Source organism: Brienomyrus brachyistius, unplaced genomic scaffold, assembly GCF_023856365.1.
Source record: "Brienomyrus brachyistius isolate T26 unplaced genomic scaffold, BBRACH_0.4 scaffold35, whole genome shotgun sequence".
NCBI lineage: Eukaryota > Metazoa > Chordata > Actinopteri > Osteoglossiformes > Mormyridae > Brienomyrus > Brienomyrus brachyistius.
This window is the reverse complement of record NW_026042310.1, coordinates 4,176,950-4,199,788: the sequence shown is the minus strand read 5'-3', so window position 1 is coordinate 4,199,788 and position 22,839 is coordinate 4,176,950. Positions and strand designations below refer to the sequence as shown.

The window sequence follows — 22,839 nt, the reverse complement described above, 5'->3', positions numbered from 1 at the left end:
CCCCACCTAGCCGCTCCACAGAATTACCACAGAACCCGGCTTATGTTCAGATCCCTTTTATTCACATGAGTAAAAAAGCCGGAATTGAACACAAGCACAGTGTCACAAAATAGTGATGTTAAGATGTCAATAAATTAAAAAGCACCAGGATAGGCGAACCAAGATAAAGGTGGGGGGTGTTTCTGTCTAGTAAAAAGAGACACAGATGATGCCGTTCACACAGGCACACGTGAGGACACCACACTGCCGGGCAGCTGTAGCTGTGTAAACTGCTGGCTCAGTGCAGGACTTCAGCTTCAGCTTCAGCGTGCTTTTATGAAAGCTGGGTGCTCTGGGCTACAGTACCGTCTCTTTGTCATCAGGGGGCGACGTGGGTCCCTCTGTCTCGGGTTCATTCTCATGTTTGGACTTAAAGAAGCCGATCTTTTGGAGAGGGGAGGGTAGTACAGGAGAAAAACAGGGAAATGGTGAGGTGGTGACCCTCGTCAGTGATGGCTCTGTAAATCTTAAAAGCGATTGGCTGACCGTCGGTCACCGGGGCAACGGTACAGGTGAAACGGCGTCTGGATACAGAACTAATTTTTAGGAAATTATGTTTTAATAATACTTATAAGTGGCACTCTTTCCTCTGTAAGCCACCAACGGAGCAGGTGTTTAGTGACTGGTCTGACGCGAAGAAGAATTCCCGAACTCAAAATCTTCATTTAAAAAAACATTTACTAATAAAAGAAACAAAATGTTTAAGATGTTTATACTTCCCCTAATCAATCTGTTGAGTTTAATCGTAGTCAGTCAGAAAACTGTATTACTTCTACACCTGACCGTCTCATAAAAAAATATATCACGTGACACATTTTGCGCTTTTACTCAAGCGCTTTCCACCCAATAAACTAACGAATGCCCTCCACAATAATGAACTAAACAAAACTGTTACACATATTCTAATGGGTAACACAATAATTTAAACAACAAAAACTTATTCTTTCCATATGGCTCTTACACTTATTCATGCCTATACATGTGTATAAAGTAACACAAGTACTGGCCAGCATGTGTGGGATGCAATTTCAGTTCAGTTTATTTCCGCTTTACCATCGATGGAGCATTAACAAGAAATATTACACAGTTCCAGAGGGCAAATTATGGCAGATGGTGAGACAACCCCAGTAGGTGCATAATGGAATAATGGCGGTGCAAGATAGCAGGATGAGTGTTGGAAGGGAAGGTCTGACAGGGCTGGTATGACTAGGAGGGAGAGGCAGATGGCGACCCCTGCTGGCGGGAGGACTCCCTGAATGCTGGAGCTCCAACGACACGACAGTGAAAGTGGGTCATGTGACTGGAAGGTTCTCTGGTGGGACATGGTACTCTGAGTAGGTCACACCACTGGCCTCTGGACTGATGTTCATGATGACCCTGATATTAGCACTGTGACCTGCTACGCCTGTTCCAGCCCCACCCCCTCCCGTGCCTCCAGCCCAGCTTCTCACCTTGTAGAGGATGATGGCGATGACGACCAGGAACAGCAGCGACCCAAAGATGCTGCCGGCGATGACTGCAGCCTTGTTGGTTCTGGGGGCTGTTTCCAGCACAGTCACAAGCTGAGTATGAAGAGCAGCTGTTGTTTAGTGGGGACACCGACGCACATCTTGTAAGGAACATGTCATGAGTCTCACACAGCTAGGCGCAGGTCCCAGGATGGACCCACCGGACCGCTGCTGTTCTTACTTACGGAGTGGTTCTGAGCCAGGTCCGCGGGGTACTGGATATACCGGGCTTGGTCGAACGACATGTTGGCCCAGGTGGCCACTCGCACATTGGCCCCCGGGACCTGCGGGGGCGCCAGAGAGCAGCAGGAAGACCTTGTTAGTCAGGCTGATACAGTGACACGTCGATGCTGAGGGCGGAGTGGGGCAAGCAGCTTCACCTCAAAGTCTGAACTGACGTTTCCGTCGAACGTGAAAGTGATGTGGGTCCCCGGTAGGAGACGTGGGACAACGCAGTAAGTCAGGCGGCAGGGTGGGACGCTGCAGTGCTAACAGATGAGGGGGGGGAGGGTGTTAATGGTGCTTCGGGAAGTGGCTTTGCTCAAGGGCGTCTTCATGCTTCACAGTATGATCGTGATACAGGAGACTGATGAGGAAATGAACGGGAAGTGAAGTAAAAATAAAGCTCACCTGCGTAGAGGGGGTGGAGATGTTGGTGTTGGTGCAGGCGGTAGTGGGGTGACCCTGAAGGCAGACACAGGGACAGAGAGACAGACAGAGATAGAGAAGGTCACTTTGTCACTGGGTTACTGGTAAGATGGACAAAGCCGGAGACACACCAGGCAGATGGCAGGACAGGGATTTGGGGTGAAGGGCTCTGCACTGACCTCTTTCCTGAGAGACACATTCCACCTGAAGCCAGAGCCCAGATCAAGAGGCAAAATGAAGCTGACGTTGAGAGGGACCTCCGTCTCCCCAACGTTCTCCACCTGGGGGAGGAACACAGGCCCCGTTACTTCCTCCGGTGGACATTCGAGCAACCTAAATGTCATCATTCCACGCCAACGGTCGGTGGCGTTACCATGTACGCGTGCTCCAGCGTGATGTTCTCTGGGAAGTTCAGGTAATGAGTGGAGTCCTTCCTAAAGCAATATGGCTGACATGAAGGACCAGACTAGCACCAGTTTGTGGACGGGCTGAGGGTCATGCACTGGGGACGTACACATCACTGGGGACGTACACATCACTGGGGACATACACATCACTGGGGACGTACACATCACTGGGGACATACACACGCAGGTGGAATCCCCTCACTGAAGCCAACGCACAAACACATCCATGAACAGGAAAGACAGGTTCGGTGTCAGTTCTCATAGAACCGCCGGCGGTTCCGGAAAGTGACACCTACGCACAGGACAGTGGGGGCAGGGCAAGTGGCACAGATGCTGCAGGGGGGCAGCCGCCGGGGAACGAAGGCACCCCCTGTACCCACTCTTTAAGAAGCACGTTGACAGGGAGCCGCGTGGAAATGAGGCTGGCAGCCGAGTTGTCCTGGAGGGTGGTGTTGTTCTCGTTCGTGCTGTGGAGGACACAGAACAGAGCGGAGACAACCAATGCATGTGACCTGTTAATGGAGCAGGAGATTACCAGCGCAGACCAGTGCATAGAAACGCAGAAACGCCCCTGAGAGCTCAGGCTTCGCAATGTTGCCGGTTTAACGGAATGATACCTGCTGATGGACACGGTGACAGTCATGCCGTCCTCCACTTGCATAGGATCAGACACCTGCAGTGAGACTCGCACAGCCATCTGGAGTGAAGAGCGAGTACTCTGAGTATGCTGATGTACTGGAGTTAGTACTGCAGGTTCTGCGAGCAAGTACTGTGTGCATTGTGTGCACAGAGAGTTACTCTGCCAGTTAAGAGTGCAACCCCGGGGAAAGTGTTCGGTTGGCCACATAACAATCCAATTTTCACCCAGGGCTGTTACCTCCTGACAATGCACCCATTCGTTCACCAGATGTTTAAATAAAGGACACACGGCCAAGTTTGGCAAGTGCCGCGGGTAGGACTCGACGGAAGGTTCTGGGTGATGCACACTCACCGACATCATCTGCCTGAGCGCGTAGGAGCCCAGCTGGCAGACAGTCTGTGTGACGTTGCTGAGACTGAGACGGTTGGACGTGCACCGCAGACTGACCTGCCCCAATCCCTGTGGAGAGAAGAGAACTGACATCAGCACGATCCGCAGTGACGGCGAGCGGCGACCTCCGTACCATCAAGCCCACTGACCTTAGTGGCCTGGCTGAAAGACAGCGAGGACGGGGAGGTCAGCGTCAGGGCCGCCCCTGCCGCGTCTTCACCCTGGTTGGACACGTGGACCACGAGATCCACCGGGAAATCGAGCGCTTTGATGACCACTAGGCTGGAATCGAGAAGACACGGATTGGTTGATGGGGTTAACGCATTAGCACTTTAGCTTAGTGGCAGAACGCAGCCCATGAGGACGATGGACCTGGCAGATGGCGGCGGTACCATCAACAGCAAGGATACGAGAACGTTGAAGGACAGGGGAAACGCACAGTCAGGAACCATGTCATAGTGATTCAGCAGAGATACATCTTAGGATTATTTGTGTTGTTTGAATTTTACTGTAAGGTCTCCTGAATAGTACGGGAAGGTACACCTGACTTAACGTAAATCTGACTTAACGTAAAATCTGACTTACCGTAAAATCTGACTTGTGTAAGGGATTTAGGGACAGTATAAGTAAATAAGGATGTCCCCTCAGGTCTCACCTGGAGACGTTCAAGGTCACCTGGAGGTCTGAGACGCACACGTAGTCGTCACCGCAGACCTCCTCCAGCGACACCTGGCAGACAGGGACGTGCAGAGTTACACTGGGTGACACGCACACGTATGTGACACGCATGTGTGTGCTTAGAGGCCTTGCTGACCGGGTGTGTGAAGGAGGTGGGGCAGCTGGGGCTCAGGACAGATCTCAGCCCGCCCGTGCCCTCCACTTGGTGCCCCCCCACTGTGAGCTCCCCCGAGAAAGGCACAGCCGTGTAGTCAGATATACACTCCTGTCAGGGAGGGGGAGAGAGGTCTGCCAAAATATTTCAGCGCTCTAATACAAGTGGAACTGCTGACGATGTGGTGAGTGCAAAATGTAAACCATTCTTCCGCTTTTTTGTTTTAATTAAGTGCATTACGACGTGAAAATCACCACTGATGGAAGTGAAACAGAAGTACATAACTGTGCAGGCGCACACGCACACACACACGCACACACACACGGACCGGGATGTTGATGGTCACGTTGAAGCACACTGCAGTGCTTTCTGAGACATTTTCTCTCCAGGAGGATTTGACGAGGTGAAGGCGAGGAGGCTCCATCCCACTGTCCAGAGACATCGACATGGACACTTCCATCGGAAAGGGACCTTGGGGTCACGTGGGCGCAGAAACCAAACATCACACAAAGTGAGAGATACACAGTGAATCTCCATCTGCAGCAGCCCAGGCTGGTTGACCTTTAACTATGTCGGGTAATTAGTCGGTTTCACTTTCGGAATTAGAACACACCTCGTACTCTCCCCGTGTGAACTGGGACTACAGTAACGCACACTGTCGCCATGGAGACGGGCGCACTGTAATCATGGAAGGCCGCGCAGTGGAAGGCGTCCTGCGGAATGACGGCGGGGTGCAGCGTGACCGCGGGCCGCACGCATACCACTGGCTGCGACCTGGAGGAATCCAGGAGAGTGAGTTTATTCCTCCGAGCAGACAGGGGGCGCTTTAAATCATAGAACGTCGCCCTTCTTCACACTGACCCGTACCTCAGCACGATGGCGGCACCTCGAGACCCCACTACCAAGTCCGACAGCCCGTCCGAGCTCAGGTCCCCATCTGAGTGCAGGGACAACCCAAAATAGTGCAGCTTCTGGTCCAAACGCGCTCCCAGAATCCTCTGCACAGAGAATGCGATAGCAGTGGTTATTCTGCAGCAAGCGGTAATGCAAAGACTTAAAATTTACAAACGAAAAGTATCAGTTTGTACATTTGGACACGGCGACCCTGAAAGGGAGCACAGACCTGGCTGTGCTTCGTGTCAAGGCCTCCCGGACGACTCAGGAAGAGGTACAGAGCACCCCTCCCCCCATCCTCCAGCGGTGCCCCCACCGCCACCTCAGGAAGGTCGTCCCCGCTGAGGTCAGGCGTAGTGGACAGAGACGCCCCAAACTGACCCATCTCATTCCCGGGGGAGCCTCGGAGGAAGCGGGGGCATTCTGCAGGCTGGGTGGGCACAGGGCCGTGAAGGTGCCTTCATGTATTTTTAACTAAAACGGTTTATAATTTTACACGTTTACTCCCAGTAAATACCTCCCCCCCCCCTGTGCAGGAGGCCTTACCCCAGAATCGAGGGCACAGAGCCGCACCTCCCCTCCCACTCCCGGGCCGTGGAAGTGGGGTGCCCCCACCAGCAGCACCGGGTTTGTCCCGGCCTGGCCCGAGACGGGTAGCACACCAAGGACTGCCCCGAAGTAGGAGCCCAGCTGGAGAGACATGGATGCAGAGCGATGTGGAGAAAAGCGGATGAGGAAGAGGAGGAAGAAGAGGAGGAGGCATCGCATTTACTGTATGTGACTGAATTAACATTAAATGTGAGGCCGTTTATTCACAGCACATGTGTATGTGTCTCTACGGGTCCCCAGCTGGCTGTACCTGCGTCCCGTAGATCCGATGAGTGATGGCCCACTGGTTCTGGGTGGGCTGCCATTGAAATCCCAGCACCAGGCCCATGTGCCGGAACCGGGGAGCACCAGCGAAGTACACCATGCTACCATGCACCTGGGCCACTGCTAAAGAGTAGCCTGGAGAGGGAGACAGGCTGTATCTCACTGCGATATAGAAGGGGAGACCGGCCAAACCACACGGTGATACAGAGGGAGGTGTGGGTCATACCAGATGGCGATACAGAGGGGGAGACCGGCCATACAACACAGCAATACAGAGGGGGAGATGGGCAGTACCACATGGCGATACAGAGGGGAAGACCGGCCATACAACACAGCGATACAGAGGGGGAGATGGGCCGTACCACATGGCGATACAGAGGGGGAGACCGGCCATACAACACAGCGATACAGAGGGGGAGATGGGCCGTACCATATGGCGATACAGAGGGGGAAACCGGCCATACAACACAGAGATACAGAGGGTTAGATGGGCCGTACCACAAAGCGATACAGAGGGGGAGACCGGCCATACAACACAGCAATACAGAGGGGGAGATGGGCCGTACCACATGGCGATACAGAGGGGGAGACCAGCCATACAACACAGCGATACAGAGGGGGAGATGGGCCGTACCATATGGCGATACAGAGGGGGAGACCGGCCATACAACACAGCGATACAGAGGGGGAGATGGGCCGTACCACATGGCGATACAGAGGGGGAAACCGGCCATACAACACAGCGACACAGAGGGGGAGATGGGCCGTACCACATGGCGATACAGAGGGGGAGACCGGCCATACAACACAGAGATACAGAGGGGGAGATGGGCCGTACCACATGGCGATACAGAGGGGGAGACCGGCCATACAACACAGAGATACAGAGGGGGAGATGGGCCGTACCACATGGCGATACAGAGGGGGGGACAGGCTGTACTAAAGCAGCCTACCATAGACAAGCACACAGCATACTGCAACTATAGGTATAATTAATAAAGTAAGACAATGGAGAAATGGCTGTGTGTTAACAGTCACGTGTCTTTGTATTTGAGAGATAGATAGATAGATAGATAGATAGATAGATAGATAGATAGATAGATAGATAGATAGATAGATAGATAGATAGATAGATAGATAGATAGATAGATAGATAGATAGATAGATAGATAGATAGATAGATAGATAGATAGATAGATAGATAGATAGATAGAAAGAAACTTTATTAATCCCTCGGGTAGATTCCTCTGGGAAATTCGGTTTCCAAGAGCACAGCACCGACAGAAGTTACACAACGTGACCAAATGTTGTATATATACACATATATAGATACAAAGACAAATAAAATATACAAAAGGGATAAATAGAATAAATAGGAATAAGAAGAATACAAGGGAATTGCACATTTCCAGTATTGATCCAAAAGTATTGCACAAAAGTATTGCACAGTGAAGTGAAGAGGCACTACAGCTTAGTTGAGTAAAGAACGCGATCGGCACCTGACAGGAAGTGACCAGACGCAGCAGAGAGTGACTGGGGCTGTATGGGCGCAATGCAATGCTAACCACACACGCGTAAATAAAGCCCTGCTCTCTCACATCTGCTCTCTGTCACTTTCGAATAACACTCACTGAATCCAGCCCCCCCCCCCCCCCCCCGCCCAAGCCAATAGGGGATGCAGGTGAACGGCAGTTTCGGTTTTCAATTTAGCCCCGAAAAATAAAGAAGAATTAGCACCTCAGAATAACAGGAAGGGGGGGGGGTGGGGGGTGCTAGCTTCTCAGGCCCACGATGCTCACCCAGGTAAGAGTCCTTGATGTCCGGCTCCTGCGCCGAGGCGTTGATGAAGGAGCTATTAGCCCCAGGAGGCTGCTCCACAATGCCCCCTGACCACTCATACGCCCCCACCACTCCAAACAACTTAGTGTCCTGTTGGGGAGAGGAAAAAGAAAACATGACTCAGAATGTTCGAGAACATCCCGAAGATGTAGCGGCGATGCGGCAGAAGGCCCCCTCCAGCCAGAGAGGTGGAAGGTGGAGAAGGTTGAGGAGATGGTGCTGCTCCCGTACAAATACCTGTGTGAGCAGGGTGCTGAAACCACCTTGGGACAGCTCCATCTGGAAGGCTGTGGAGGTGGACTTACTGGTACCTGGATAATATAAAGCGTTTTCAAATACGGAAGACACAGCGGATACGATGACATGATGAGACGCCCACAGTATGGTTTACATAAGGTGTGCTGTCCCTTTAAGGACAGCGGAGACTTTTCTTGAGGAACTGGAGGTTCCTGTGCTGTGTCACTAGTCCCTTAACGAAATGCTTGGGCACGTGATTCCTGTTTGCTTGACCGAGCGCCAGACTGGCTCGCTTAGCCTTAAGGAGAAACGATCCGATCCTTGAATTCCTTCAACTCCGGTCCAAATACTTTACCTTCGATGGAAAAAAGCTTCTCCTTCACCTGTTCTTGGATGGAGTTGAGGGCATCAAAGCTGTCCGACTCGAATACGTTGCTGGGAGAGGATGCGATCTGCCGCAGCTCCCCGATGGAGTAGTCCTTCCCGACCTGGGAGGTGAGGGTATAGGTGAGTGTCACCATAGCACCAGCATCAAACTCACGACCTCCTGGTCCTGCTTGGAACACAGTTACCCCGATGGCATATCGGACCACGCCCATCTTCTCCGCTAGCGGTATCACTGCATCGAAAGTGTTTCTGGGGTCATTGGATCTACCGTCGGTGATGACCACCAGCAGTTTCTTGGAGTCCGGCCTCATTCCCCTCTCCTGGACCAGCATTTCCGTGCTACGGGAAGGAGAGGTGAGGGGTTGGTCATTAAGGGAAAGGCAGAGATGTACCTTCATCCACAGGCCTCACCTGAAGGGTGCACTGTCAGATTGTGGCAAGAAACAAGGAAGATTGTACGATGTTCCTAGATGGTTCAGCCCTAACACTCACAGATTCAGAGCAACATGCACGTCCGCAACAACGTGAGGTGTCACGTTGGCTCTGCTTGTGCCAGCATCATCAAAACGCGACAGCACATCTGACATTTACTTAAAATCCTTGGCGTTGGCTCATAGGTTCATTAACAGACAGACACTCATCTCCATCAAAAAGCTCCTCAAATCCTCCTTGCCCCCTCCGGCCATCTGAAGGTCCTGCTCTACTTTCCTACAAATCTGTGAGACAATGGGCTTCCAAACTGTTTTTTCACTAAGGTTCTCTGGTCAGTTGTATGCCACATCTGCTGTCTGTTTCACAAAAAAAAAACCCAACGTGAAAATATCTGAGAAAAGGAAATGTGTCGGATGGTCACACATTTAACTGGGGAAACTGTTCAAGGCAGCGTTTCTTAATCTGGTGCCAATTCGTCCACATTTTTGCTCCCTCCCAGTTCCCAGGCTGCGGGTCCCCAAGGACCAGAATGGGAAACACTAGTTTAAGGTGCTACTCTTCACTTACTCAACGTGGAAACGAGAGCAAATTCATACAGCAGGTCAATTTCCCATGAATTTAGTGACACAGTGAGGGGTTGAGGGGTGCAAGAGGGTACCATGGCGTAAAATCATTTATTAATTTTACCACAAGAGGGCGCAATAGGCATAAGTTCAGTTTTACTTTGAGATTTTATTTGTGTGTTTTGCACTGGAATATGGAAAAAAACTGCAAGAAAAAAAGCCAGTTCTAAATGTGCATGCCTGAAAGGGAATACATATCAACTGCGAGATCTTGTGATCGTGAAAGGTTGTGAGTGTATCGAATCGTGAGCCTTGAACCCTAAGTGGACTGTATCATTACACTCTTAGTAGGATTCATGGTTTCTAGAATCACATCGGCTTGAGATATGCTCCAGGCCCCCAAGGACCATGACCAGAATGAAAGGTAGCATAGGTGGATGTTTATCCTGTTTAAATACTGTTGCTTCTCTGCCGATAAAGAATTTTCGAGTTTCGGATTTGAGTGGACAGTTTTGCTTTAGAGGAAGATGACAGACAAACACATGGAGATCTTGTATGTGACGCAGCAGTGATGCTAAAGCTGAACTCACAGAACGTAGCGGATGGCGGACGGGGTGAAGGTCTGCCCCTGGGACTGATGGACCTCTCTGAGCAGCACATCCGGGTTCCGTTCGACAGCAAAGTTCTCAAAGTGGAAGACGGCGAAATAGCTGGTGGAGTACTGAGCTACTGCTACCTGGAGCAGAAGGGAGAAGATGGAGGGGAAGAGAGTGGGAGAAAAGATGGAGAAACATCAGCCAGTATAGTTCTGCCCAGAACAGTGCTGGCTCCAGTCCCAGCAAAGGAACTGTTTACACTACGTCTTGGGTGCTCAGATCAGAAGTAGACAGCATGCAACTGCAAGGTGTCCAGCTGACCACTTGTGTTCAGATTTAGTTACTGCCTAAGCCACTTCTGCCGTGGTCCCAGGCACAGTTATTATTGTCATCCTCTGTCATGGTTATTTAAGGACACAATACCACTTACATTTCAAAAGACATGTGGCCAAATACGTTCCGGAACCCCAGCGAATGGCTCGACTAATCAGATCACGATGTCTCTTGGGCGTCGATTATGCTTGTATTTAGCGCTATCTGCCCAATCTGATCGGCCAAGACGCATTATATAACCAAGCATTAATTAGGCTAGATACACTCTTCTGATTAACAATCATTTAGCACAACCAAAGATCAACACATCTTGTTTTGTAACCTTTTGTCTCTGCACTGCAGGAGATCCACGTGCCCGAGCAGGTGGAAGAAGCTCACCTGCGTGCGGGGGTCTGTGAACATTCTGATGATATTCTTGATGAAGATGATCATGGTGGCAAAGTCCTGCTTTTTGATGCTCTGTGAGTCGTCGAATAGAATCACAGCGTCCAGGCTGAAATCGCGGCATTCTGTATATAAGCAGACGTACAGCTCAAACCATGAGCACAACACTCAACATAGTGCTCAACGCTAAATGTAACAGCACCACAAAACACTCAACAACCTACTCAACGTACTGCTCAACACTCAATGCAACATCACCACAAAACATGCAACAACCTACTCAACACATAACCCAACACAACATACATTACACTGTCCAACACTAAATTCGACACCACAAAATACTCAACAACCTACTCTACACAGTGCTCAACAATAAATGCAACACCATCCTAAAATGCTCAACACACCGCTCAAAAGCCTATTCAATACACAATCCAACACAACATAGTGCTCAACACTAAATGCAACACTAAAGACAGTATGACACAGAGTGCTGGGTAGTCATTGTACTTCAGTCTTAGCCTATCTTAACTGCAGGGATTAGCACGAATTGTTACCCTGAAACGCCGGCTTCTGGACATCGAGGAGAGTGAACTGCGGACTTAGCTCCATGCACTGGCCATTTAGGAAGGAAAAGCTGTCACAGTCGTGTGAGAGGTGCGGTCCACATACCTGGGAGGGATGCACCACATTAGCAGACTGGAGGGGGGCACATTAGAATTTTAGTTATTAGTGGTCATTGACGACACACCACATCACACAGTGCACAACAACGAAATGTGTCCTCTGCATTTAACTCATATGTGACATCTTGACAGCGGGGGGGGGCAGCCATTTCAGCCCCTGGGAAGGGGTGGGGGGGAAGGATGTATGCAACATCTTATACCTAAAGCTATCTAAACAACAGAAGGAAGTTTCTTTGGCCATTGCTAGTCATTTCAAAAGGATCTTGAGAAACCACTTGAGGAAGGTCTTCAAAACCCCCATTTGAGCTGCTGCTTGGATTGACCCTCCACCTCACTTACATCCAATTACCACCCCCCCATGAAGCAGTATACAGGTAACCCCCCCCCCCCCCCCAGGCCACTCACGTACAAGACAGGGTGCAAATTACTTTTCAGAAAGAATGAAGACGTGTATAATCGTGCAATATCATTTACAACAACTTATTCAATTTTCAATTCAATTTACTGTTATATAGTGTCTTTCACAACCGTGTCACCCTAAGGTGACTTACGAAGCTACTCTGACCTATTAGGAAAGACAAAAAATAATAGTTGAGTCATGTGGTCAAACCCCATGTAAACTTGATAGCCAAGGAGCAATAGTGTACATGTTTGTGAAATACCAGCACCAAAAATCGGCAGGAAATCGGGGGTTCCTCATTTTTAGAACAGAACAAGCCAATAAAAAGGCTGTATGAATCCTGAGCAGGCACAGATCAGCACTGCGCATCACACCAGTTACATGCAAAAACCCACAGGCTAATCTGTTTAACCCCAGTAAAGCAGTAAAATAACAAATATCGATAATAAAAGTTTTTGGGTGATTTTATCAGTGGGGGCATGTGAATTCGTGCTTCGCATCTGTGAGAAACTGTATGACCCGTGAGAGCAGCCAGACCTGTGAGAATGACAGCAAACAGGAAGTGAGTCCCTAAGTGATGAAACTATCATGTTCCAACCACAAACTGAATGAGATGAACACCACACACCGACAGTCTCTGACGCAGCTGTGCTGTAAAGGAAGGTGCACTCACCACAGCCCTACTGCCATCACAAGTCAGCGACAAACCCAGCGCAATCCCATGATCCCCCACTGCAAAACAACAGATGGCAAAAAACAACAGTTATGCCGCCGGCTTTGTGAAGATCTCACTGATGCAAGAAGGACGTTCGTTTTCTTCTGGACTTGTGTGTCCTGGGCCGTGTAAGCGAACACCCATAACTAAACTTCTTTCAGTCATAGTTCTGTTTTCCTTGAACATGACTGAGAATTCGTTCATGACATCACACCGGTAAATATGCAAGTCTTAGGTGGGCTATGAACATCCAGGAGAATAGTATTTATAATCTTAAAAAAATTATGATTATTTTAATTAAATTACAGTTTGGAACAACTTTTCTTTTCTCCCTGTGTTCCTGAACATTTTCTCTTGCAGTCAATGTGCAGGCAGGTGCATTGGTGTCCATAAACAGATCATGGTGTGTGTGTGTGTGAGCGGGTATACCTATCCTTATGGGGACACAATGTCCCCATAACGTGAACGTGATAAATATCTTTTTTTTTCCCATATGGGGACCGGTTTCCTGGTTTTTATAAAACTCTATTTTATAAAAAATCCGTGACTGCAATGAAAAAACTAAAAATGCAAAAGCTCTTGTATTTTGTTTGGTTACTTATGGTTATGGTTAGGGCAGGGTGGGGGTTAAGGCTGTCATAGTTAGCATTAGCATTTTCCCCATAGAAATGAATGAGCGGTCCCCATAAGGATAGGTATACCCTACATGTGGGTGCGCGTGTGTGTTTATGATAGAGTGTGTGTGTCTTATATAATCAAATATGAGTGTTGAACACAGAGGGACATAAATTAAAAGGGTGCCTAAGACATATTCCTGGAACCCCCCCCCCCCCCCCCCCTGCAGCTTTGAAGAAAACATACTACAGGAAGCGTCACCTTTCAGTCCTTCACAGGAGCCGGAATTGTAGGAGCACTTGTACACCACACCAGTGACATTGTCCAGAACAGGAGAGGTGACCAGCAGGCTGGAGTGGAAGGGGAGGGGGGACAAGAGGGATCAGCTACACACAGAACAAGAGACTCTCAGGCTTACAAACCCTGGATGATGTCAGACTCAATAAGATGCAATTGAGGAGGGATCAACAGTGGCACAGAAAACACAGAACAGTCACAACGCGCAAGCGACGAACATTTCAATACAGATATAAGGGCTGCATCCTTCAAAGGACGAGGTCAGTGTAGCCTATTGTAGGCTGTAAAAATCTGTGCAATGAATCATGGGATACGCTGAGCTGTGAAGAATCCATGAGTTGGATGGGGTGCCATCCCATCGCAAGGGACACTCATACACCAATCACATCTACGGGCAATTTGGTTGGACTGTTTTTGGACCGTGGGAGGAAACCGGAGTACCCGGACGAAGACCTAAGACAAGACAGGGAGAATATGCAAAAGGGAAGTTGACAGAGGGAAAGGTGAAGAATCGTTTTTACTTAGTTCATTTAGTTTTAAAACACTGATAAATAGCTCGCAGGTTAAAAATATAATAATTTGCGATGTTTGTTTTATTTTCTTGAAGAGTAATATCTTAAAATGAGGGTCCAGTTATTAAGGACATTTTCAACGGCTGTCTGGCTTCTGCTTTTAAAGTCACCTGCCAAATAGGTTTTAGATTTAGATGTTTTCTCTTCACAAACATTCACCTTCTGTTTTTAGAGCAACGTTATAAAGTGATAAAAATGCTGTTGGTAAACATAGTGGAGTGAAAGGGTTTTATGTCCAGGCTACTTTATTGGACCAATGCAAACAGATATAGGCATCATTTATTTTTGTCTTCATTTAGAGACTTTAGTCTGCAGTAATGGAAAATGTCTATACTGGCTAGTTACAGTGGTTAGCACTATTGCCTCGCACCTCTAGAACCTGGGTTTCAGTCTCTGCCAGCGTTCCATGTATGTCGAGTTTGCATGTTCTCCCCATGAAGGTTTTCTTTGAGTTTTTGAGCACCACAGTCCAAAAAACATGCTGAGGCTGATTGGAGTTACCAAATTGGCCATAAATCAGGGCGACTCTAACACACTGCGGGGGAGGTCAGGGCGACTCTTACACACTGCGGGGGAGGTCAGGGTGACTCTTGTAAACTGCGGGGGAGGTCAGGGCGACTCTTGCACACTGCGGGGGAGGTCAGGGCGACTCTTGCACACTGCGAGGGAGGTCAGGGCGACTCTTGCACACTGCGGGGGAGGTCAGGGCGACTCTTGCACACTGCGGGGGAGGTCAGGGCGACTCTTGCACACTGCGGGGGAGGTCAGGGCGACTCTTGCACACTGCGGGGGAGGTCAGGGCGACTCTTGCACACTGCGGGGGAGGTCAGGGCGACTCTTGCACACTGCGGGGGAGGTCAGGGCGACTCTTGCACACTGCGGGGGAGGTCAGGGCGACTCTTGCACACTGCGGGGAGGTCAGGGCGACTCTTGCACACTGCTGGGGAGGTCAGGGCGACTCTTGCACACTGCGGGGGAGGTCAGGGCGACTCTTGCACACTGCGGGGGAGGTCAGGGCGACTCTTGCACACTGCGGGGGAGGTCAGGGCGACTCTTGCACACTGCGGGGGAGGTCAGGGCGACTCTTGCACACTGCGGGGGAGGTCAGGGCGACTCTTGCACACTGCGGGGGAGGTCAGGGCGACTCTTGCACACTGCGGGGGAGGTCAGGGCGACTCTTGCACACTGCGGGGAGGTCAGGGCGACTCTTGCACACTGCTGGGGAGGTCAGGGCAACTCACCTGTCGCTGTTTGCAGACCCAAAGTGACACACTTGGTAACCGAACCCAGGGACGGAATGTTTGAAAATTTTTGGATTGTCGGTGTCCACACTGAAACTCAGACTCGGAAGAACATCTGTAAAAACAGCATTTCTATTCAGGCTATTATCGAAAGGAGTCATTTAAAGGAAAAAAAAAACAAGAAATTCTGCAGTGATGCAGATGTTGGTCTAACATAAGAGAGTTCGTACAGTTAGATTCATATATACTTGGACACTGACACAAGTTTTACTATTTTACAAATTAAATAAGGAATAAGGAACGTCCGGCAGAACGCGCCATATCTTGGGGACCGATTTTCGCAGTAAACACAATTTGTTTGCGCGCTTTTAGTCGGTACTTGCCGTCTCCGCAGTTTCTGTGTACGAGTACACAGACATATGGAAAACACGGATCGCTGGCTAAAACGTAAATCGGTATCATCTGAGGCGGAGCCGGCTTAGAAAAAAAGTTCCAAAGCAAATAGCAGCACAAATGTGCACATTGCATTGTCGTTAAACAGATTCATCGCTCGCACTGCTACACCCTTATTCGGGTGTGCTTTTCTACTACATTTTGACTATACGAGTGAAGGGCGCCGCCTGAGACCGGGCACGGGAGACGGTTACCCACAATCCCGCAGCGAGAGAGAGCAGAACCATCAGCTCGGTTGTGATTACGTGCCGCTAGGCAGATAAAGCGTATACGTAACACTACCATTGCAAGAACGCGCTCATTTATCAAGTTAAAATTTATTTTTAAATCTTGCTCGTCTTGCAAAACATTCGCAGACCAAGGTACCCGCAATCCGAGGTTTTACTGTATTAGACCTGAACATTTTATTTGCAGTTATATTAATTTGTCCAATTACTTACGAGCCCCTGAAAGGAGGGTATTCAGTAGAAAAAATACTTTATTTCCCCAGATTTTTATGCAATGTTTTTGTTCTACCCAAAGAATTAAAGCTGAAAGTCTGCACTTCAATTGCATCTGACTTGTTTCTTTTAGAATGTATTGTGGTAATGTACAGAACTTGAACTGAATTGACGAAAATTTTGTCTCTTTCCAAATATTTATGGTCCTGACGGTATATATAGAAAATACACTGATGAGTAAAAATATTTTATACGAAGGATGAAAAGTGAATTCAACTGCCTAGATGACAAATTTGTATAAATTTGTCGTTTGTATAGATTAATAAACCCTTTCAGCTCTTACAAATCCGGAATCTATAAACGCAGTCACTTTGATAAAGAACATGTTTTTAGTTTCCCTTTCAGTTGGGAACTTATTTTACAAATTAAACGGTAATTTACACGAATTCTCGTGTAAATACATTTTTTTAAAATAGCTTTAATGTACTGTTCTGTACTATTTTAAAAACAGATTTAAAATGTTCATTTGAACTGCACTGTTTTCAAAAGCTCACAGATCTATATATTGAGCATTTGCAGGTTCGGTCTTACGTTTAACCAGCATGTTTTGTTAGACAAAATAATGCAGAAATCCAGAACTTACTTTGCAGGAATCCAAAAACAGCTAAAGCACAGAATACTTTCAATTTAGAATTTTCCATTTAGTCCCCGGTATCCTGGGTAGCTAAAACACGGAAAACGGTTTATAGGCGGCGTAAAACTGAAAAGTATTGCATCGTATGCCTGGCTGCGTCACAAATAACGTTTACTGTAAGCTATTACTGGAACCTATCTTTTTATAACATGCTCCGTGGACTTGCAGCAGTCTAAAGAGAAGTGCACAGTTGGTCTACGTTATTAGGCATGTCGAGGTGAGCTTGCGTTTTCATTGGCTGATTTAATTTCACTATGATGATGAATGGTCAGAAATACTGACCAGGTACTTGCATGCCCGTGGCCAAAAAATAAAATCGAAGCTAAATAAAAGTGAATAACAATCAGCGATTAAGAATTTATCCTCAGGAATGAGTTCATGCTTAATTTAATTCACATGATATTCAGTGTGAGAGATGACGCTCGCCAGCGCTGCCTCTTCCATCCACACTTAACGATAATAATAATATATTATTCTTAAAGAATAAGAATAATATATTCTTCTTATTTTTATTTATTTATTTTATTTTTTCAATAGTAGTTTTTGCGGGGTAAAAATGTAACTTAAAGACAACAATTCTCGAAGTATAAACTTTGTCGCCCCCAACTGGAGATTTGTAAGCATAAGCAGGCATAAATCCTCCTGGGGACCCGAGCAGAGCTACCCCTCCCTAAGTCCGCTCCTGGTCTCATTCACAAATGTCTTTCATCAAGTTAATACACTTTAATATCTAATATAATATTGTAGAGCCTAGCTTGCTGAGACATGCACCCATCCCGGCGCTACACTGCTCCTTCCTCAGAGGTTGACCATCCCAGCGAGCACCACCCCCAGTCCCCCCCAGTTCTGAAGCGAGTCCTAGGGGTGGCGTGACCAGCTACTGGCTGGTGCTGGTGTGTCAGATCCCCCCCCCCCGGCGCCGACCCTTTCACTTCCGTGCCTTAAGGGGACCAAATTCCCCTTCACAGGGTCTATCTGGCTGGAACACCCGACACCCAGTGACTCCCACAGTCAGGCCTCCTTCTCCAGGGAAAACCAGCGCACAAGGCTGCTGGAGACTTTCAGCATGCGGCCCCCTCCTGGCCCCAGCCCTTCCTCCAACCCTGCTTAGAAAGGCCCTGGTGTTGTGGGGCAGGCTGGTCTTGCCACGAGGCCTCCTGCTCGCAGGGTCGGGCAGCCCCGCACAGCAGCTGCCGCTCCAGGGGCTCGCAGAGCTGCCTCCACTGCCTCGGCCAATCACGTCTGGCGGTCGCACTGCGTCTCCCAGCTGGCCAACTCACCACGCAGCTGCTCCAGCTCCTGCTGCTGCTGCTCCACTGACTCCCACAGCAGCTCCCAGTCTTGATGGCCCCCGTTCCCACTGCCTGTCAAGTTTGTGGTGCTCTTCAGCCAGCTGGGCCTCCCAGCTGTGGCATGCCTCTAGCTTCCTCTGGGCGTGCTCACACTGCAGCTTCTCGCTGCTGACAAGTGGGGTGCACTGGACGCCCGGCGAGTGGCTGGAGTCCGCTGCGGTGCCCGCCCTCCTCGGTCGTCTCGGTCGAGGTTCAGGGCTCGCTGTGTGGATCCACAGTGTCCTGGATGGACACACGGTCAAACACATTCATGACAATTTAGGTAGTTCAACCATTAATAACACAACAGTACCACAAGGACTATTTAAAATTGCACACGGGGCTAACTGGGACATGCACCCCTCTGGCGCTACACTATGTATTGTAGCACGGGAGATTTCTGATTTCTGAATTTCATGAGCCAGCGGTCAGCTTCCTCCTGGCGAGACGTCATGTGTGCGGTTGCTCAGGGACACTCTTGCTTAATCCGGCCCTGTTGTATGGGGAGCCCAAGTGTCAAGTGCTCCTTTTCGTGTACAAGATACATTCTGTGCCACAATGACAAGATCAAGCAATGCCTTGCTGCAGTCCGTCCACAAAAGCAAAAAGGCTTCACTTTCGTTCAGGTACACAAATCGTAAAGGAATGTTTCCTTCTGTGCACAGAAGCGATATCAGCACTTTTGCATTTCGTGGACAGAAGAAAGCCATTTTGTGGTCGTGATGCATTTCGTGAATGAAAGAAAGTCATTTCATGGATAAAATGCGTTTTGTCTTTGGTATGTAGTAGGCACGAGCCCGTGGGGGGAGGGGGGTAGTACCTTGCAATGGCCAGAAGGTGGAGCGCCGCCTTTGACGTAATTGTGTTTAATTTGCATTTAAATATAATATAAATACAAATAACTCTTGGGCTCATACTTTTACTGTTGCATGTACTGATTAGTGTTACTATTTTTTCATTACATTTTTTTATATTTTTAATCCAAGCCAATGAAAGATCTCGGCGCTGATTCTCTCCAGTTGTAGATTATGTTACCATGCCATTTTCCACTCAATAACACTGTCCCCGATAGTTCAGATCAGACACACTGGGTAGCCTGCATGTAATATGCAACAATAACATGGCGAATATGGATGGATTAACACAAGGAGTCACAGACTGACCGTGGATCCTCGTAGAATCCCTGGTGTTGTGAACTGCTGATGGAGCTACAGTTTCTGGACCCGGTCCGCAGAGTGTTCAGGGGAACAGCCAGGACAGGAGAGTCACCGGTCAATTGTCATTCTCCTAATTAGCTAGTGATTACTAACTGTCGATCATGCACTATATTGGCAAAAGTATAGGGACACCCCCACCAAATCATTGAAGTCAGGTGTTCCAATCACTTCCATAGCCACGGATGTATAAAATCATGGCATGCAGACTGCAGACTGCTTCTACAAACATTTGCAAAAGAATGGGTCGCTTTCAGGAGCTCAGTGAATTCAAGCGCATGTGTGAAATTTTCTCAGTTCTAAATAATCCACGGTCAACTGTTAGTGGTATTATAACAAAGTGGAAGCAATAGGGAACAACAGCAATTCAGCCACAAAGTGACAGGCCACCTAAAATCACAGAGCAGGGACAACGTGTACTGAGGCGTACAGTGTGCAGAAGTCGCCAACTGTCTGCGGAGTCAATAGCTACCGACCTACAAATTTCTTGTGGCCTTCAGATTAGCTCAAGAACAGTGTGTAGGGAATTTCATGGAATGGGTTTCCATGGCCGAGCAGCTACATCCAAGTCTCACCAAGGCTTACATCACCAAGTGCGATGCAAAACATAGTATTCCAAAATAAACCTAAAATTAGCTGCATCCAAAGCGTTGGGGTAGTTTGCAAATCATACAGACTGTTTACAAGGTAATAAAACTGTTGCATACATGTAAATGCGTGTGCATGTGTCCGCAGTCTCGAACTGAAAATCTCACGCCAGACAGCTGGCCAAAGTTAGCAGCCCTGTATGATGTTAAAAAGCATGATCACAATGTGATCCTTAATCACAGCTTACGCTTAGGAAGCAAGTCCATCCTTTTCTGTCATCAGTAATGTTGGTCTGCCCAGGGGGGGTTGGGCAGCCAGTTGACCTTGGACCCCCAGAGGTTGTTTTTCTCCTTCCTTGGGAGTTTTTGGTTCCCCTCCTCTGTTATCATCTGGCTTTCTTTCTTTCTTTTCTTCCCTTCCTTTTCCCCGTTCTGCATCATCCTCTCTAATGATGTAATGTATCACAAGGCATTTACGTAAAGCGCCTTGGGACGACTCTGTTGTGAGAGGCGCTATATAACAATAAATTGAATTGAATTCCCATTATTTCAAAAACAAATCAGCACAAATAAAGGTTGTGAGCGTCGATTCAGAAGTGGTTCATAACATCTCGTCCCCATTTAGCCCACCCCATCTCACCGGATTTCTAACACACCTCTGGGTTATCACTTTGTTTACCTTTTTGGGTGTTTTTGAAGTTTACTGCAGTGTCCTCTTTATACAGTGCTGTGTTTATGCCGCACTGGACAGTCACTGCATTTCTACCCTGGGCTAGTGCATGACCTCTGCCTCACATCCGTTTTCTTGCTCTTTCTCTTGTATTTTTTTCCTTGTTGCATTTGCCTGCTCTGCAGTATAAGCTCCTGGCTACGGTTTGGCAAGGAAACACATGCTTCCTCCTCATCAATATGTTACACAACCTCCAGAGGTTAACAACTATTTTGACCCTAATGAACTACATCTGTTGGTTGTTCCTCCTTGCTTGTCTTGATATTTCAGTATTTGTGTCATCATCCCCAGTCTTGTCATTAACGTCGCTCATCCTGTCTGCCAGTGTCCTTCCCTTTACCAGTCCTCCCGGTTTTGATCCCTAGCGGTCCCGTTGGTTTCCAGCAGTAGTATTTGCTAGTCAGGTAGGGTGAAGTAGGGTAACCGTTGAGTAATGAAATGATTTCCAGGACATTGTGCATCATTCTTGGGTGTCAGGAAGTTGCTGTCTTTTGTGTAAGACGCACGGAGCTTCTGCCGGAGGTGAGATGTCTGTAACCGTGGCACTGTTCCATTTGTCCCACTAGGTCCAGACTTACACACTACCAGACTTGGCATGCACCTTCATGCACTTAAGGCATTTACTCAAGGAAGTCCTGTTCCTCAAATAAGCCAAGTGCAGCACTGAGATTATCAAAGCCCGACATGATTCCAAAGAAGTTTCACTGTAAGTGCCCAAAGTTGTTTAACGGATGTTTATACAACTAGGCTACCATGATGGACACCCTCAAACACAACCAACACAAATGGCAACATTGTTGCATTTTATCTCTTGTTTACTTATTCAGATATCAAGTGTGTCCCATTGCATTCAAGAAATCCCTGCACACTTTGGCTTTTCATATACATTTGTGCACTTCGCGTCATGTCAGAAATGCCACCACAGTGTGTAGTATCTTGCATGCTTGGCCTAAAATGTGCTGAAAGAAAAATACTTATTTTTCCAAGTTATCACTGGAAAGAGGGCGAATCCTCGGATGTCCACATGCATGCCATCTTTTGGGAACCTTCTCTCCGTCCACCTTGATGTTTTTAAGAACACATAGTTTTATCAGTCCTGGCAGTAGTTTGTTGGCCATGTCTACTCTCCGAAGCGTTTTATGTCTTTGCATTGCTGAGAATGATTTTATTAGAGCAGGTTGTGATGGGCAAAGTCAAAAACCGCTTGGTCACTAGAAATAGGGAGGAAACATCAGGTCTTGTTTGCACAAGAGTCTCACTGGCTGTCGTGTGATGGTGTGAGGGACCAAGCAGGCCAGGCTGGAGGACACGGGAAGGTTTTTAAAGGAAAAGATGTTTTTATTATAAAGATTATTTGCAAAAATAACACAACAAAAGTAAACAAGTGCAAACACACCAAACTATCAAAAATAAACTTAAGCCGGTATAAGAAAACTCTAAACGAATGAACAAACAAAACAAACAACTAACAGCTAGCAACTCACTCTTCACAAAATGGCACAAAGGAATTTATGCACATAGGCTTCGTCAAACCATCAGACAAACGGGAAAAGACATTAAACAATTAAACAAAAAGTAAATTACAAGACAATCAATCAACCAAAACCAGACAATAGAACCCTCTGGACCCCCTTAAATGGGCAGCCCCCCCAATGCTCGACCCTAAGTTATGGCCTTGTCTATGACGACGCAGGGAGGACATACAAACTCCGCACACACGGAACCATGGTGAAGACTAGAACGCTAGTTCCCGAGGCACGAGGCAACAGTGCTAACCACTGCACCACCGCATATCTAAACACATTACAGCTAAGTTATAATGGCCCAACTGTAATTTAGCACCAAAACCAGTTGAGAAG

General features: G+C 48.1%; 1 protein-coding gene across 2 annotated transcripts; it reads right to left on the bottom strand.

Annotated features, from left to right (window-relative positions):
* Positions 1-40: 40 nt before the first annotated feature.
* Positions 41-17,330, bottom strand: LOC125721783 (integrin alpha-X-like). 2 transcript variants are annotated; one of them, XM_048997850.1, is made up of 30 exons: positions 17,068-17,329; positions 15,532-15,646; positions 13,683-13,771; positions 12,765-12,823; positions 11,563-11,677; positions 10,997-11,127; positions 10,280-10,425; positions 8,880-9,033; positions 8,663-8,795; positions 8,308-8,381; positions 8,031-8,160; positions 6,218-6,366; positions 5,905-6,048; positions 5,588-5,788; positions 5,332-5,462; positions 5,078-5,238; positions 4,793-4,935; positions 4,447-4,575; positions 4,288-4,361; positions 3,782-3,914; positions 3,594-3,701; positions 3,220-3,299; positions 2,983-3,069; positions 2,569-2,629; positions 2,375-2,476; positions 2,178-2,231; positions 1,928-2,035; positions 1,733-1,831; positions 1,491-1,601; positions 41-423 (listed from the first exon to the last, which is right to left on the bottom strand). In XM_048997850.1, the coding sequence occupies exons 1-30, from the start codon at positions 17,123-17,125 to the stop codon at positions 337-339; spliced, it is 3,366 nt and encodes a 1,121-aa protein (XP_048853807.1). In that variant the 5' UTR covers positions 17,126-17,329; the 3' UTR covers positions 41-336. The 2 variants fall into 2 exon arrangements, with proteins under 2 accessions (XP_048853807.1, XP_048853808.1); XM_048997851.1 differs by lacking the exon at positions 41-423 and having other exon boundaries at positions 1,491-1,618; positions 17,068-17,330.
* Between the last annotated feature and the right edge of the window lie 5,509 nt (positions 17,331-22,839).

Coding starts and splice junctions, on each gene's coding strand:
- LOC125721783 (XM_048997850.1), bottom strand. CDS start 17,125: ATGGAAAATTCTAAATTGAAAGTATTCTGTGCTTTAGCTGTTTTTGGA. Junction 12,824..13,682: donor CTCCTGTGAAGGACTGAAAG/GTGACGCTTCCT, acceptor GTTGTTTTGCAG/TGGGGGATCATGGGATTGCG. Junction 8,161..8,307: donor TCAGCACCCTGCTCACACAG/GTATTTGTACGG, acceptor TCTCCCCAACAG/GACACTAAGTTGTTTGGAGT.